At 40.6% G+C, this 12,978-nt stretch overlaps 1 protein-coding gene across 2 annotated transcripts in view; it reads right to left on the bottom strand.

The window, feature by feature from the left end:
• Positions 1 to 1,479: 1,479 nt before the first annotated feature.
• The window catches only part of PDE1A (phosphodiesterase 1A), a 183,244-nt gene continuing 171,745 nt past the window's right edge, over positions 1,480 to 12,978 (bottom strand). For both annotated transcript variants that reach the window (XM_087708227.1, XM_087708232.1), the window contains exons 13-15: positions 12,227 to 12,411; positions 5,887 to 5,986; positions 1,480 to 4,577 (exon numbers count right to left, since the gene is read on the bottom strand). In XM_087708227.1, the coding sequence (XP_087564353.1) occupies positions 5,931 to 5,986; positions 12,227 to 12,411 (241 nt within the window). In that variant the 3' untranslated portion in view covers positions 1,480 to 4,577; positions 5,887 to 5,930. The remainder of the gene's footprint in view (positions 4,578 to 5,886; positions 5,987 to 12,226; positions 12,412 to 12,978) is intronic.

The raw sequence follows: 12,978 nt of genomic DNA, 5'->3' as shown, positions 1-12,978 counted from the left end.
CTTTCCCTTTCATTTCTCCTTTCCTTTCCTTCTTTTCCATTTCCTTTCCTTCTTTCTATTTCCTTTCTCTTTTCCTTTCCTTCTTTCCCATTTCCTTTCCTTCTTTTCTATTTCCTTTCCTTTTTCCTTTCCTTTTCTTGTTTCCAATTTTCTTTCCTTTCCCTCCCCCTCCCTTCCCCCTTCCTTCCTGGGGGTCTGAGGGAGAGGGAGGGGACCCTTTTCCTCCTTGCCTCCCTCCCAACATCTGCTCTGATGGCAATTATGGCTAAAAAATATTCAGGTGCTCAGGCATGAAAATGTGCCGCTCGAACACTATACTTTTCCTCACACACTGAAAAAAAATTAGAGGGAACATTGGGGAACACCACAGATTTTTCCCCTCCTATCTATCATGCCCTTACTTCTTTCATTGCCATGTTCAACTTTGGTTTTCAACACTTATTGAGTCTTAAGAACTGTGGTGGTGCAGTGGTTCAAATGTGATATTGCTGGCTAAATCTGGCAACTACCAGCAGTTGGATCCTGACCTCAAGGTTGACTCAGTCTTCCATCCTTCCAGGGTCAGTAAAATCAGGACCCATATTGTTGGAGGCAATATGCTGATTCTGTAAACTGCTTAGAAAGGGCTGTAAAGCACTATGGAGCGGTATATAAGTCTAAGTCCTATTGCTAAGTGCTCTTAATGTTTTGTTAGTTAGGCAATGGAAGGGTTGGGGGGGCCACCATTGTTGGGCTCTGCTTAGGGCTTCAGTTGGCCTTAATCCTGCCCTGAGAAGGAACATTCATAAACCCTTTTAGTTCAAGGATCACAGAGGAAGAGCAGAGGTCTGCTGCATCTCCGGAGAAAAGAGGAAAGCTTGCTGGTTTCTTCAAATGTTTACGCACTGTAATCAAAGATCTGAAAAATTACTTATGCAAACGTGTTTCTTAACAATAGGAATCCCCCCCCCTGCTATATGGTGAATTCCAGATTTTTTCAGGAGAATGTATTAAGAATCTCCCTTTAGATCCTCAGCCACAGGGCTGAAGGACAATATGGTTAGCCCTCATTTAGTGATTAAACATTGTTACTGAGTCTATCACTAAGTGAAGCCATGACTGATCTTATTTCAGCTTTCTTTTCTTGACAGATCTATGAAGTTTGTCAATACAAGGACCTATCACAAAGTTACTTTTCCATCACTGTCATAACTATGAATGGTCAGTGTATGAGGCAGTTGCTAATTGAGGATTACCTGTATTAAGGAGGATCCAGCACCTACTGATTAACTACCCATCACACATTCAAAAGAATTGAGCGAACTGAATAAAATGAAGTGAAGACACAAGATTGAGTAACACTGGGGAATTCCTGAATCACAAGCCAGAGAAACCAATGGCAGTTTATAGGACATCTCCCTAAGCATAGCTATAGGGAGTGACCAAATAGTTTTCCTAAGGTTAACTCAAAATTTCCACACAATCAATATTTTACAAAGATTGCTTTCCAATATAATTTATTTAGACATCTTATCATAGGCAACTACAGCAGAAAAAGCCCCCCATACATTCCATGAGGATTGCCACACTAAAAATTAATTCTTTTAAAATGCTGAAATTATAATTCATATTTATATTACACAGTATGCCAGAAATCTCAAGATAAATATATACAAAGTAAAAGTTGGAAAGTATACCCCTATGTCTATTCAGCTACTGTATACTCTGAGGAGTGCAAGGTAAAAAGATCAGGCCACCACTTTAATTTTCCACAATGCTCCCAAAAATTTAAACAGGGCAGGCGTGTGGCCAACCATATGAACAAATCTTCTCATTGTGTAACTCATACTAGGTGGCTGGGGAAAGGACAATGTACACTAACTATAAGTGTACAGAAAAGACCAGATCAGAGAAGACGTATGCTGCGTAAATCATTACTAAACCCAACAAGTAATCCATAATGTGGTCCCAATTCAACATTAACATTGAGATAACTTTAAAAGATCTGTGGAGGAAAAATCTTCTTTCATTGAAGCACATCAGTGTTTAAAAAGCAGCCTAAAACTAAAACCAAACAGAGAACATGTAGAGAATGGGTACCCTCCCTCTCCATTTTCTGGTCCCAAACACTAAATGAGCATGTTATGCATCATGGATTTTCACAGTATTTCTGTTTTACTGACAAGCAAATGAAATGGAAGAGAATGACTTCGAATTAGGATTCTAAGACCTGCCACCACCCATACCTTGCTTGTTTTAACTGTTTGTCCCAATTGAAAATATGACCTTTTCAACGTAAGGCAACATAGAGGGAAACCCTGAACAAACTATGCAAAAACAGATCTTCGTGGGATTGAGTCCACTGCATTTGCTTTTCCTCTGCAAAAATCAAAATTATGAGATTATGCTCAGTAGCTGCTGTGGTTTTTCATTGGTAGCATAACATTACATACAATTTCCATGGTAAAACAAAAGCCACAAAATGTACATTCCTACCACATTGGCCTCAATGTTCAAAGAGTGATAGGAGGTCAAATGTTTCTTGTCAAAGAGCCTCTCCCAAGAGAAGCTAGGGCAAATGCTTTTAGAGAAACCTACAGTACATCTACCAGAGGCAGACAATGGCATTTATATAGAATTACAGCTGAAACTGCATCGTATTTGACAGAAGACAATTGCCTTTCTTCCTGTTGAAGACTCATGCTTGGCAAAGCTTTAATTTGAACTGCCCTACAATTCAGTGGGCGAGATGACTATAAGCATGCAGGTATCTAAAAGAAAAAGAGATTAATCCTAAATAATTAAGGCATTATATGAGGGCTTCCAAAATAAAACTGGAGATCTCTTGGCTGTGGCTGGACATTCCCATACAAGGAAAAGATCTCAAGAAATCCTCTTTTCCCCCCAGAAGAAGCGGACATCTCCATTTTCCACACGGGGGTTCCAGGTTGAAGAGTCTACAAGTATTTTTCCTGAGAAATCCCTAGGATTAATGAAAGAATATATTCCTGTGGGTTGATAGATATCTCTTGAAGCTTCTTGATGCAAGCCATTCATGAGAATGGTTGTTTTTAATCATGGGAAAATAATTTGGTGAGACCATGAAGACACAGTGAATTATCCAAATCCCTGGTGCCACTTGATAGTAGCAACATATGGGTATGTACTCAGGACTACGTATACATACATAGGCACATTCACATACAGGGCAAAAAGAGAGAAAACACTTCAGCAAAAGTGTAAGTTCCATCATAGAGCATTTCAGACAGTTTTGTTCTTCCAAAGGCCGTTCCGCTCTAGCATAGGGCACACCAAGTCAATGCTAAATACAAGCTCTGCCTTTTGGACAGAAAGAGTTGCCACATGCTTTTTAAAAAAGTATTATCATTATTTTGATCCACTCACCCAAGCTTCCCTTCAAATCAACTTGCTGGTATCTAATAGGCACAGCTCATATATGGCTTTGGCGACCCCTTTTAGCATGAGTTTTGCAATGGGATGGATGCTCTTGCTTTCTAGCCTCCCCAAAAGTGCGGGGAGCAACTGGCTCCAAAGTGAGAAAGCCAGAAGAAGCAGGCAGAGCTCTTGTCATTTCTTGGTTTTCACTGCTTCCCTCAGTAGGAAGGAGAGAAAGGCTCCAGCTGACTTCTGTCTACAGGGCAAAAGCAACTTCAGGTGTGTTTAAAAATCCCATACAGGATTCCCTTGGCATATTTACCAAGATGGCCTGCAATATGAATGCTTTTAAAAAGAGACAAAGTGTTGGCTCACCTAGTCTAGTGAGCTTTAGAACCTTAGCTGGCAGCAATTCTGCAAGCTCCTAGATTGAGGTCTCTCCTACAACCCTGAAGTCTCCAGTTGGTTTTTCTCTGGCAGCAGAGTTTGCATCATGGACCCCCTTACATGCTTAGCTGCTAAGTCATGGATTCTTCCAAGAATCTGAGACCCAGCAACTAGCATTTAATCTTCTCATACAATTTGATGTAGCCGTGTTTTTACTAGTTTTAAATAGATATTTTTATACCCTTCAGAAATAAGGCTGGTTATGTAAAAGACCAGAGGTTTACCTCATTGGATACCTATAAAACTATCCCTACTTATTCAAGCGGCTTTCTACAATTCTTGGTATTTTAGTGCAGCTTTTCTGAACCCTCTACCGCATATTTCTATAAAAGCAGAAATCTGTACATCTGGATATGTCACAAATCAACAAGACAGCAGAGAAGCAGCTTGCAGCTGTCTACACTAATTGCACCTTGAGATCCAGTCCATGGTCCTCTTAACCATCTCCAAGTGAGGCAATCTGCTCAGAGGAAGCTCCCACATAAAGTTTCTGCTAATCAGGCACTTCCTCCCTTCAGCAGTCATTCAATATGGCTGTGTGTGTGTGTGTGTGTGTGTGTGTCTAACAAATATTTTGGCTGAAGGTGTATTCCAGCTATGTTAAGGGATAATAGAAGAACTGAAGAAGAAGTCAAATAAGTTCTTGATAGCTGCAATCAATGCCTGGAATTATCAGCTCATTCCTTGGTAGCGATACATAGAAAAGATAGCAGCCTTGTGTAGAATGAAGACACTTTCTTGCTGTTCAGTTCATCCTGCAGTGGTATTAGAGAGGAGAAATTTCGGAGATTTGTTCTTGCATGAAACTTTAGGCATTTAACTAGAGATAAGGAATAAGTAAATGTAGGATACATGGTTCTCTCTATACCGACAAAAAGAAAATGATTTGATAACTGAGAATGCTACAGATAAGAGGTACGACATAAGGGCAGAATTATAAACAAGAGCAAGACTGAAGGTTTGGTCTCATGGTTCATGTTAACTCTGCTCTACTTCACAATGGTCTTTTGAGAAAAACAGGGTGTTGTTTTTTTTAAATTATTCTGGCATGAAACCAAAATGAAGCAAAACACATTACAGCTCAGCATGATGTGTCAACTTGGTCTAGAGTCTGTTGGAAAGAGAACAGCATGGAATGGGAAGATGTTGTGGGGTGGGATTCTCCTAAGAAACTGAAAAGAAGATGGCTTGCTGGGATCCTGGGTAAGTGCCCTCCAGGCATCATCTGGCTGTCTCCTTGAATGGCATACCTTTAAGATTGGTTGGGCTTGGAGCTGGTGTTGGCTCAAATACTGGGGGTTTGCACCTGGCATAGGAAAAAGTCAGGGACTCCAGAGGGGATTCATTAGCAGAAGAATTTTCTCAAAACATACAAGCATAAAAAGTATCTTTTTCCAGCTGACAGGAGGAGTCTGGTAGCACCTTTTCCAACTAACAAATTTTATTGGAAGGTATCAGTTTTTGTGAGTACATGACATTTGTTAAGTTTAGCGCAACAAAGTAAGATTTTTTGGGGGGGAAGTTGCAGCCAAACAACCTATTTTTTAAAATCACAGCTTAAAGCCATGATGGGGAATTTATGGCACGTGTGCCGGAAGTGGAAGGAGAACCATCTCTCCAGACATGCCAGCCGTCGTCCATTGCTCTTCTGGGTTTTGGCATGCATGTGAATGCTTTGCACATGTATGTGTGCCAGGAACCAGAAGACCAGGTGACTGGCGCACATGTGCACACCGGAAACTGGAAGTTTAGCTTCCTGGCATGCGCATGAATGCCAGGCAACTGCTTTTCTGGTTTCCGGCACTAGGTTTGATAACACTGGCTTAAAGTGTAAAAATAGTGAATGTGAATACATATTTATAAGATGCTAGGGCCTGGATGATAATGATAATGATGATGACGGACGTCACCTTTTCCTTGTGTGGATAAATGCACCACAATGATAAGACTCTCAATATATTAGTAAAGGTTTATTCTTGTAACAAAGTAAACCCTTCTTCTTTTCAGAAGCATAGAGAAGGAAAGGAAGGTAACCACATTTGTAGAAGAACGGGGATAACTTACCTCTTAGTCTGAAAATGAGCAGAAGCAACAAAGGTACCATTGACTTAGAGTTCTGGCACTTTCAGGGGCTCTTCGGAATTCTCACCGAGATTAGAATCACCTGAAATTCAAAAACAGAAACTGCTACAAATGGGTCTCCTAAATGCTGTTCACCTTTAATTTGGTGCAGTGTGACCTGTGTGGCTCAGGATTTAGAGCAGAGGAGCACAATCGGAGCACATGTTCTCCACAAAAGCTTTTGAGTGGAGCTCCTCAAAAAGTATGGCAATTGTAAGAGGTAAAGATTCAAGAGACCTGTATTTAAAGAAGCAACTGCAAACTTTCCTTTTATTAGGGAAGAGATTCTCTGGTGACCAAGTTCATAGCAAAGCTGTGAGAAAGAGTATTAGAAAGTCTCTGCCTGTATATGTGTATGTGTATGCATATGTATCCATGTTTCCCTTTTGACACCCCCCCCCCCGAAATAAGTGCTTGGCCCTATTTTCATGGAGGTCTTATTATTTTTGAGGTGCAGGAGGCGGCGAGTGTGGTCACCTTATGGCTGCTGCTGTGTTGCAATATTTTCGGGGAGGGCTTATCTTAGCGCATGTACTCAGAAGACCAATTGGGCTTAGTATCCAGGGAGGTCTTATTTTCAGGGAAACAGAGTATATGTATATCATCATCATTTTAGTCATTGTCTATCCATTGCAGGATGAAGGCATCTTCTGCATGTTTCCAACTAATACGACCCTGAGCTTTCTTTTGTCAATTGGGCCAGCAATGCTTGTTGATGTTGGATGGGGGGAGGGGGTCTTTCTGAGGCATTTTCATAAACCACTTTCTTGACTTGGGTTCAAAGTGTTGTTTGTCTGATCATTGTCTTGGTAGTGGATCTTCCCCCTGTCCTTCAAGACCATCCCCTGTACCCCTTACACATTTTGATTGGATTGTATAAATTTTCATGTGCAAAATTACACAAATGAAATGGGGGGAAGATTCCCTAAATGATTGTTTTTCTCAGGACACTATTTGGATTATATTTTTTCCCCCTGGGATTTAAAAGTATCAGTTATTTAAAGGGATGTCAATTAAATTAAATTCTCTCCTTTGCTGGAATACATGTCATACCAAGTTATTTAAAAATAGCTTTGTCAGACCTGTTCTCCAATGTTTATATAGACAAGAAATGCTTTGAATGTTAGGTTTCCAAGTGATGAAACCCATTCAAAGAAGAACTGTGCAAAGTCCATCTTCAAAAACAAATTTCTTTTATTTAGGTAGACATCATTGGCAACATCTATTGTAATTCTGAATCTGACACAAACTGGAATTACACCATTTAATATATGTGTCTATAGGTTCCCATTCCTCTCCTTAGTATAGCTCTGAGAGCTCCCTGAGATGAGGAATCTTGAAAAACCACTGAAAAAAATGGTTACATTTAAATCCTTTGGAGGATGTAATTTTCCCTTGTCCCACAGAAAGTAATCAAATAGATTTAAGATTGAGTAAATCACTTCGCCAGATCAGTTCCAGGGCCTTGTTCCAAATTTATTAGGATATGATATATTAAACATAAATAAGTAACCTATAAAGGACTGATTTCCATCGACAAGCAATAATTTCCCTGGAGATCAGCTATATAATGAACATTCCTTCCAGAATGCATCCAGATGCTTCTAATCCAAGCTAATTATGTATAAGTGCATTATCAAGAGCCTTCTCTCACGCGATGCAAGCAACATAACCTCCCAAGATAATGAAATGCAATATTCTGCAACTTCTCCTATTGGGAAGTTTCTCCTGAAATTAATGTTAATTAGCAATGGAACCCAAGTCAGTTTTTTTTTAGTATAAATGACTTGGCCTATGGGACTCTAATGATATTAAATGCTGCAATTAAGGGGAGGTACTTTCTAATAGAAAGTGAATGGCTCAGCCATAAAAAGGTGGGAATCCTTACTATTTACCTAGAAAAGGTTACCATGGTATCTCAAAAGATTTGGCATTCAAAAAATGGCAAATCTGCAGTCATTTACTTCTCTGGGAAGGTCTACTTCTTGATGTCAATGAGGCTTACTTCCAAATAAAAAGATAAAGGTTTCCCTCACACATATGTGCTAGTTGTTCCTGACTCTAGGGGGTGGTGCTCATCTCCATTTCAAAACCGAAAGAGCCAGCGCTGTCTGAAGATGTCTCCATGGTCATGTGGCTGGCATGACTAAACACCAAAGGCGCATTAAATAAATTAGACAAGAAAGCCCAGGGTAAAAAAAACTTCTTTGCTTGACATTGAAAGGGAACAAATTAAATACATGGGATGCAAAAATCCAACAGAGGGGAAATTAAAAACAGGAACCCTTTTCCTGCAGTTTTGAAGGTTCAGATGCATTGGGAAGAGAACTGAGGGGATGAACTTGAAGGACTAGAAAGCTGTGGGATGAGACTCTATTGAAAAAGGTTGTTGCATCACCAGTTTCCTGATTCTTTTCACTTGATATCTTTTTGGGCCCAGTTTTGAGATATTATCTGCTTTGAACTTTCTGCTTTTTTTTTCTCTGCCCACCATCTTTTCACACAAGTTTTTCTATAGAAAGAGAACAACGTGCACACACACATATTAGATTTCTCCTTACCATGTGGTATTTTCCCCAGATTTTTCTGGCCATTCTTATTTTAAATACATGGCTAGGACCCCCAGGATTAGCACGTTCAGTAACTAACATAAGATCAGATGTGCTGGTTTTCAGATCAAAGGCCTATTTCAGCCAACCTGATCCTTCCAATAATTTTGGACATTAACTCCTGACAAATACAGTCACATAGCTAATAGCGAAGTGCTACAGAATCAGTGGTGGGATTCAGCTGGTTCGGACGAACCTGTTGTTAAATTGCTGGCTGGCCCTGCCCCCTTCCTGCCCCACCCCTTCCAGGAATCTCCACACACTCCATTTTGGCTCCCAGGTAACATTTTGGGGTCTAGCAAACTTTCTAAGGAAGGATGCAGTGAATTCTAGTGTTTCATGAGTTTAGAGGATGGGGGGGAAATTCCTACATACAGTAGGAGCTGGATTTGGTGATGAACATAAAATATTTCATTTGAAGAAAATTCAGGGGGGAAATAGGCATAGGTCGAGCCTACCTTAAACACATCCAGATTCAACTGTTTTCCTCTGAATACCTTTAATAGGTGTTAGATCGTGTAAAGGAGGCACACAAAGGCTTCAGTAACAACAGCTCTTTATTGCAAGTCAAGTAATCATCCGGCTGAGGAAGGGATCTGTCAGACCTTTTGACCAATGGGATTAAACCTTTGTTCCCGCCGGAACAGAGGACCTTGGTGGAAACCTCTGTCAGTGGGGGGCAATATCTAACAATAGGCCCAATCAAAGATCCAATTTGAATGTTAGATTTGTAGCTGGCCCAATTAAGTTCAAATTTATGATTTACTTGGCAGCATTCTTTTTAAACTGACTTGAGGGTTGATTTGATGAAAGTTTTGACTATAGATTACAATGAAGTATAAAAATGCCTGCAACTGCTTTATTTTTGAAACAACAGGATGGAAAGAATTCAGTAGAACCTTTAAAGGGCCCTGCAACATTTTAGGCAGAGAATTTCAAGGATTTCATGGCAATAAATTTTAGAAATATTTCCCATTTACTTGTTCTAAAGCAGAATGATGAAGGGGAAGGGGAGGGGGGGAGAAAATAAAATTAAATTGTCCAGTAAACAACACCTAGTTCAGCTTAAAAATAAATATGATCGAAAACTGTTCCGAAAACTAACTAAAAATGGAAGAATCCACCATGTTTCGTTGAACTTCCTTGTCAGATTTGGCAGGCTTATTAATATAGTTCCTTGGTTAAGCTGGGCTCTTCTGGAATTGTGTTGCTTGTGCAACATTTTTTTTAAAAAAAAGTTGAAAAGTGTGCATGCGGAATATTACTCTTGTGTACATAATAAACTAGTATATGAAATACATCATGTTATACCTGATAGTAGATAATAGCAGGTAATAGAAGAGTGAGCACATTGTCTCAGACTTGCTCACATAGGCATCACCAACAAAGAAGTTATCATGACACATCCAGTCATATCAGGAGGCAGCTTCTAGCCTGATGTACTTGTGCCCAAGATCGGATGGAAGTTTATAAGGCACAAGATTTGCATTAGGATATGATGATGAGTTCTGTCATCCCCCCCCAAAAAAGTCCTGTCAATTAAACTAACCCACTTAGTATAAAGTGTAAAACAGATCTGCACATGATGCAGAAAATGACTAAGGATTTCAGTGAGATGGCATTTGTTTTTCATTTGGGGGTGCAGAGGAATGGAAGGACTGAAGGACTGCAGACAGCAATGCAGAGATTAACAGGGACTTTATTGAAGGTCAGACAACTAATCTGAAAATGAATGGAACGTAAGCATAAGAAGTTAGGTTCTTGGCAAAGTTAGAGGTTACAAGAAAGAGCCAAGCAGATTAGGAAAAAGAACGGTAAAATATATCTGAATCTCTTTTTCTTTCTTTCATTCTTTCTCAGTGAGCAAACTGATTTGCTCAATGAACCTAAAAGGTTCTAGGAGAAGACAGAGACACAGAGAATGGAGTAGCTATTCCTCACCATGCAATCCGATAGGCAGGATTTTCAAGGATAATATTTATTGGCCAACTAATCACACTGATATAAAAATAGCTTGTTACTCTAATCACTGCATTCTTTCCCTTCCAGCCAGAAGTGGGATTCAGCCAGTTTTGACTGGTTTGGGCAAACTGATTATTAAATTTTTGTGCAGTTTGGAGAACTGGCTAATCGTGGCTGCCCTGGCCCACCTCAGCCAGCCTCACCCCTCCCAGTCACTTCTTATCTCACCTGGCCCACCTTGGCCATGGCATAGCAGGTGCTGCTCTCTGGCTCCCTCACTCGCTAGCCTCAACCATGTAGCCCCTGTGACCCAGCCTACTTGCCTGCCTTTGCCCCGGCTTCCCAGTTCCCAGCTCCCTACCGAGCCTTCCTTGGCCATTCTTCGCTGTCTCCCATGCGGCCCAGCTACCTGCCTGGTGAGCCTTCCTTCATCTCTTTGCCAGCACATATGGCCTGCTGTTGCTGCCTCTTTGTCATTCACGCTGGCAAAGAGGCTGTGGGTGCAGGCCATTCTCCCTGGCAAAGAGGCAGCGGTGCTGGTGGCAGACCAGTGTCTCAGGGCGGAGTTGTGCCCATCTACATCAACAAAGGTCGGAAGTAGCTGTCTGTTGTTTCCTGCTGAAAAAAATATTTTTAAAGACCCTGATGGCTGGGCCGTCAGACCCAGCAAGAGATGAGGCATCGGAGAATCATCATTGCTCTTGCTGCACAAAGGTTAAGTATAAGGCTCCAGCCATTGCCACCGCCGCTTTGACTTGCTTGCGCCGCCCCACCTTGACATGAAGGACATTGAGCTGACGCCACCCACTCAGTCATTAGGAAGTACCAGTTGTTAAATTAGTTGGATCCCACCACGGCTTCCAGCTTTGTCCATTTATAAAAAGAGAGCTGCAAAATTATTTGACGCAGCAGAACCAGAAAGTCCACTAGAGTTTTGTCCTTCCAACCCCAAGTAACCGCCCAGTCCCCCTCAATCTCTTCATGTAAAATTAGTTTCTGGTTCTCTCTTTTTTTCTGACCTTCTTTCCATCCTTTACTTTTAGTTTCTTTGAATCCCAGCATAGGAACCAAGTGGAGCTGGAGCAAATCCGGAATACAGAACTATTAACTTCCTATGATTCGAAAAGTACATTTTTATTTATGTTGCTTAAATTGCATTTGGGGTTGAGTTTTTTTCCCAACCCAAAAGCATATTCATCTGGTTTAAATTCAGCTTGTCATTCCAACCGCAAAATCCTTTTCACATGTAACCCACCAGCTATTGGCATGATATCTGTGCATGTGATCAATTTTTCCAAATGAACAACATACATTTGGGTCTATTAAATTGATCTCTTTTTATTTTCAGCCCATTTCTCTAACCTATATTCCAATTCCATCAAATTCCAATTTTATCTACTCCTGATATGTAAGATACAAGATGTAGATATATACCATCTAGTGGCTTGAACATTCAAATGCAGCTGTTTGAGATATTGAACATATAGCAATTTGACCACAATTCTGCAAACACAGAGAGAAAAAAAGGAAGAGAAAAATGAGTGTTCCTATTTGCATATGGTGAATAATTGCTGTATTGAAGCTATTTGTTTTCATTCATCTATATGACCATTAGCAAATATAGTCTTGTTATTCAGTATGTCCAATATGGCATAACAAGCACAGATGAAAGATGAAATTGCATATTGGTGAACTGACAAGGGAAAACATACCTTTTTCTGCTAAATCTTTCCACCTGTCTTTGTTTGCCTGTATGTTCCGGAATAGGGTGTCCTTAAAGCTTCTTAAATCCACCATTGCCAAAGCGTTTTCTGAGCAGGTCCCACCAACACATGCAGCATTTTTTACACTTAACTTTTTGTTAGCATCACTGCTGGTACTTCCTGTACTATTTTCACTACAAAGACAGGGAAAAGTTAGATTAGATTAAGATTAAGATTAAGATTTAGTTTATTTGTATGCCGCCCTTCTCCGGGAGGGACTCAGGGCGGCGAACAACTCAAAAGGGGAAAAGGGGATACAAACACAATACACGTAATTAAAATACACAAGAGTCATACAGCCATACAAGTCAAGAGGGGAGGGGAACTCATCAACCCCAGGCCTGCCGGCACAGCCAGGTTTTGACGGCTTCAGAGAAGGCCCTCCCCCGGGTGGTAGCCAGATGGCATTGGCTGGTAGACGGAACCCGGAGGAGGCCGACCCTGTGCGATCTAACGGGTCTATGGGAGGTAATTGGCAGCAGGCGGTCTCTCAAGTACCCAGATTAGAATGAAGATGCCTTTACCTGCCTGGAAACACAAAAGCAGCACAATTTTGCTACACTCCAAAATGTTGCATACTTCCATACTGCAGAATTCAACTATATTAGGATCAATTCATTCATTCTTGTGATGTGATCCTAGGCACATTGTACAGCAACCAATTTATTCCAATTTCGTTTTAAATCGTATTTTATTCCAAT

The sequence above is a fragment of the Thamnophis sirtalis genome, unplaced genomic scaffold (genome assembly GCF_051295495.1).
Source record: "Thamnophis sirtalis isolate CommonGarterSnake01/CBP01778 unplaced genomic scaffold, rThaSir2_p1.2 scaffold_1, whole genome shotgun sequence".
NCBI lineage: Eukaryota > Metazoa > Chordata > Lepidosauria > Squamata > Natricidae > Thamnophis > Thamnophis sirtalis.
This window is presented reverse-complemented; position numbering and strand designations above follow the sequence as displayed.